We start from the raw sequence: 4,676 nt of genomic DNA, 5'->3' as shown, positions 1-4,676 counted from the left end.
AACATCCTCCCAATGATGAATGAGACTCTATGTAACCATCAATGAGATTGTGTAACCATCTGATGTTTGTCTCATAATTATCGGTTGGGCCCTACCTTGAATGATCATGAAAAACCCCCCTTATCTCTAGTATGATTACTTCTTAACTTGATTATCTTAGTTCAAGTTGTTGTCCTTTATTGTTTGTAATTCTATTTCTATAAACTTTGAATTTCTATCTAATATAATTATAAGTTTTAATTTAATCTAACTCTTAATATTTTCACTATATTTTGATGACCCACTTTTTTAATTAAAACTTTCCACATAGTATAAACCATAAAAAAAAATCAGAAAGTAAAATCTAATATCAGGCAAATCCCTTGTTTCCATTTTCATGTCAAAAGTTCCCAATTATAAAGCCCACAAGCTGAAGAAATTTCTGGATTACGATAATAATTAAGTTTGAGCTCATTTTATATGTCATGTGGATGGATTTGTTGGGTTGGTTTTGAATTGTGTATCCCCCATTGTAATGATGGCTACTTCCTTATTTCTTTATCATGGAATCTGAGCGAAATCATTAAGAAAACACTTCCATAACAAAGCATCCTAACTCTTAAAAAAATCCCGGAGCGGGCGTTACTTTATTCGACTCTTAAGTTTCTCCGAAGATTTGGACATTAAAATGTATTTTATGGTTGAAACGCGTTCCGTAAATGCATGTCCTTAAGTGATTTCAGTAACAACTCTTAAGATTTCTTGTTCATTGATATTCGACTCAAAGTTTGTGAAACCCTGCTCTTTGTGAAGGCTGCAGAACATCTGTAAAAGCTCTTTTCCAATATACAATACCACATTTGCGTCATAGAGTTGTTATAATTATGACTTCAAAGTGTTTTAAGTTCTAACACAAGCCTATATAACTCCATGCTTTTATATAAACATAACGTCAAAGGGTTTTACCAGCTGCTATAGGTTGTTTCATAAGATCGTCTACATGCCACTGAATTGACATCCAGGATGCATTTTAATGGACGTGACCCGCCATCAGAGAGAGCATTTGTAGCCACATTTGACCCCATTCTTCTTCATTTTACTCAGGCCCTGTCACCTTGGCTTGCATTCGTTTGGCCCACCTTGAGGCCTAACCCCATTCTAAAGCTTTGCACGGCAGAACCATACCACATACACGATACCACATACAACAATTTCTTCAAACGCACCATGCTAAATACCATCTTCGCTTATAACTACAAAAATCTGAGTTGCAGTACTGAATGCCAAGATCACAGTGGTCTGGCAAGTTTAATGACTCTGTTCATAGAAATCAAACTGCCACTAACTCTCTCATGCGATCAGGTAGCTACAGAAGTCGCAGTTCCACAATGGATAGGGGATGCCGGATCCTCTTTATCATCTTCTGCATCCCATAGGAAATGAGCATAGGATCTAAGAACATTGCTGCAGAATCGAGCAAACAATGAGATAACATCAGTTAAATGGTTGCATATATTAAAATCCCTGAATCTATCCACTTTTATAGCCACTTGAGATGTAAAGTTTCCTACTTTTCTACCCGACTTATGCGTAAATTTTGTAAGTTCTAGAATCATCATAATGACAAATCAGACCAGATCCTATATAGCCTCATCCCTGAAGTTGGACTAGAACGACTGGAAATAGCAGGCATCATCTCAACATCAATTTCTAAATAGGATCAAATGTAAAGAAAGCGATGGAGGTAACCAGGGAAAGAGAGAGCATAAACCCTTACACATAAATGTATACATAATTGGATAAAACCAAGTCTGAAGAAACAGGAAAGATACTTACGAGTCATCCGGAGCAGCCTCTACAGCTTTCTCATAGTAATATTGTGCACGAGGTGCATCTTTATGAACTTCCCATATCAGATTTGCATAACTAGAGAGGGCATTCCCATCACCCGGACTGGCTAGTATGGCCCTCCCATAATATTTCTCATCTTTTTCCACATCATGCTGGACCTAAATACACACAAAGCCTACAGATTAAAAATTGTGATGTAAGAATATACATTTTATAAATTGAGTGTCTTTAATGTATAAGAGATTAATGCTATGCAGTCAACAACACTAAGATGATTAGTTATATAACAACATAAACGCAGTTCAGATTCCTCGATACTAGCCTCCTGCAGGAACCTAGCATACTTGGTTAACATGAGTGGGTTGCCAGGATCTGCCGGCAACATTTTCTTATAGTAAGCATCTGTGCTATTGGAATCTGATCGAGACCCATCTCCTCTGCCTCCGTACCCACCTCCACCTTCACCTCTAAATCCTCCGTTAACAGAACCTATGGCAGTTTTCGATCCATCAACAATCCCATCGCATCCATCGCACATCAAATCCACTCCAGTGCCTTCAAATATCATGCCACTCATCAAATCATCATTCGTCTTTCCGGAGACAAAGACCCCTCACTTCCATGGTCTCAAATTGCTGCTATGTTTTTCCCTCCACATTCCTCCTGTGGGTCACAGGCGCTTTGAAACCCAATTGATATTTGAGTATCAGAATCCTCAAATTCCTCTTTCAGAGCTTCATCCAATACCACAGTGCTCCACATTGCTCACAAAATTTTCTGTAGCAATCTTTCTACAGGGTTCCAAAGTAGCAGACCCCAACCTTAACCCCAGTTTCCTTAAACTGCTATTCGATCAGCTTAATTAGCTTCAGACAGCGCCATTTCAAATCTAGGGTGTACCTTGTGATAAAACAACTGGCCATCGCCATTTCCGATAACATGCAATTGGATCAGCTGAACAAATATGCGCGAATTCAATTTTGATTCTTTTTGAAGTCCAAAGAGGGAATTCAGTCCACGACTAGAACTGCAGAGCAACATCATGGTATTAATGCCTAAGAGATGTACCATAACCAAATTTGTGGTAAGAGTTGAGATGTTCATGAACTTAGGGGCAAAGAAGAGTAGATATATATTCCCGATAGGAAATGACGACCCCTCCGGAAAAACCAAGTTCTTCAAGTTCCTTCTCCCGAATAAGTTCCCCAGACAAGAGGTAAAGGGAAAGGGGATGCCAATGGGAAGGGGTTGCCAGACCCGATAGGCTGACTGAGCCAGACCAGACCAGAGGGAAAGGGAAAGGGGCCCCAGACCAGATCCGAGGGGTTGCCTGAACGAAGGTATTCGTGCTTGGATGGCGGCTCAAGATCAGCCTCATGAAAACCTTATATTCCCTGAGGAGGTCCAGCGAGCAGCATAAGTGTAAGAATCGGATCAGTTCAATCAATAAATCCAGCCAAGCCAAGTCGAATGATGGAGTTATGTCTGTTCAGTTTTGCAAATTCCGATCATGCATTGAACATTGAGTCTGTACGGTCAACGAGTAATGTGGATTGTTCAGCAGGGGCGGGCCCCATGAGTGGAGTTTGGTTTTTTGTTGAAGTATCCATGTCCGTGTGGAAGGGAGGCTTGGAGTATTGCGACAACTTATACTAGTTGTACGAGCTTTAGCGAGTGTTACATTTTGAGCCCCTTGTTAGGGTTATCCCCTTGGTGACACATCATTCAAGCACTTGGCTTACGAAGAATCTACGATTTGTATTAGTGTTTGTCACGCAACAAAGTACCACCAATCAAAGTTCAACGAAACAAAGAGAGGTATGGTTCAATGGAAATGAGCATCTAAACATCAACTTCAAAGTTACGTAAGGGAAAATTGAGTTGAGATGTGAGGAATGTGGCAGGGAATTGTGGGTTCTACTCCTCAAACGAGGTCCATTACATAGTAATGCAACGAGGGTGGATAACTATCCATGAGCAATTCTCACACTTAAAATATGGGAGGGGAGCATCTGGTCAAAAGAGTACAATGTAATTATTAATAAGGGGTTGTAGGACAGCGAGTCCTTGTCTTGAATGGGCAAGTAGTCAACCCGCAGCCCTTGTTAACGCAGATAGAATTGGAAGTTAACGAATTGTGTTGAACACCTATTGGGGTATGAGTTAGTGTAGTGTAAAAAGAATCTCATGACAGCAAATAATAAGGCGAGGTACCCAGGAGCACACTCTTGGCAATATGAAAGGCATGTCTTCCATTGATTCAGTGAGTTCTTGAAGTCTGAAACCAAGTTGTTTCTCATGCAATAAGATGTTTTTTGCTAAAGGTTTGACAATTTGGAAACAATATGAATCTGTGGTTGGTGGCCTATTAAAAAAATAGCATCAAGCCAACCAAACTTCCTTGTCAAGTTTAGAAAGCAGTGGAAAACAATATGTATTGTGTTCACCTCTATTCTTCTACCAGTGAAAAGGAATGGTTCTCGCTTGTCTTTGCACATGTATCTTTCACTTCAACTATTGATCCAGGATTGGGAATGTTAGACATGTCTGGAAGGTACTGCAACTGGGTGGTTTGGTGGTCTTTAGAGAATTTCTCTGCTAATCTACAAGTTGAATATATGATTGATGAAACTAAGCCTTAAGCACTTTTACTAGGTTTGGAAGAGTTTGACTCTTTGAAGAGCAGTATGAATCGATGACCTTCTTTTATGTAGGATGGTCTTAAGCCTTCACGACCTAGTTGGCTTTTAGCAAGGACAATTTAACTGGTTATGGTACATTGTGAATGAGGCTTGGTGTTTAGTGAATAATTTAGTGGTTGATGAATGTTTCTTTCCTTCTACTAA

General features: G+C 39.7%; 1 protein-coding gene across 2 annotated transcripts; it reads right to left on the bottom strand.

The window, feature by feature from the left end:
* Nucleotides 1-752: 752 nt before the first annotated feature.
* On the bottom strand, nucleotides 753-3,404 carry LOC149230106 (uncharacterized). Of its 2 annotated transcripts, none has more exons than XR_016247348.1 (3): nucleotides 2,175-3,402; nucleotides 1,816-1,988; nucleotides 753-1,443 (listed from the first exon to the last, which is right to left on the bottom strand). XR_016247348.1 is itself a non-coding variant. In XM_089375993.1 (3 exons), the coding sequence occupies exons 1-3, from the start codon at nucleotides 2,932-2,934 to the stop codon at nucleotides 1,338-1,340; spliced, it is 483 nt and encodes a 160-aa protein (XP_089232119.1). In that variant the 5' UTR covers nucleotides 2,935-3,404; the 3' UTR covers nucleotides 753-1,337. The 2 variants fall into 2 exon arrangements, 1 of the variants encoding a protein (XP_089232119.1); XM_089375993.1 differs by having other exon boundaries at nucleotides 2,731-3,404.
* Between the last annotated feature and the right edge of the window lie 1,272 nt (nucleotides 3,405-4,676).

This window comes from Pinus tabuliformis, chromosome J, assembly GCF_031772625.1.
Source record: "Pinus tabuliformis cultivar Carrire ecotype Pingquan chromosome J, CPIR1, whole genome shotgun sequence".
NCBI lineage: Eukaryota > Viridiplantae > Streptophyta > Pinopsida > Pinales > Pinaceae > Pinus > Pinus tabuliformis.
This window is presented reverse-complemented; position numbering and strand designations above follow the sequence as displayed.

Coding starts and splice junctions, on each gene's coding strand:
- LOC149230106 (XM_089375993.1), bottom strand. CDS start 2,934: ATGAACATCTCAACTCTTACCACAAATTTGGTTATGGTACATCTCTTA. Junction 1,989..2,730: donor GCCAGTTGTTTTATCACAAG/GTACACCCTAGA, acceptor GTGTGTATTTAG/GTCCAGCATGATGTGGAAAA. Junction 1,444..1,815: donor GAGGCTGCTCCGGATGACTC/GTAAGTATCTTT, acceptor TCGATTCTGCAG/CAATGTTCTTAGATCCTATG.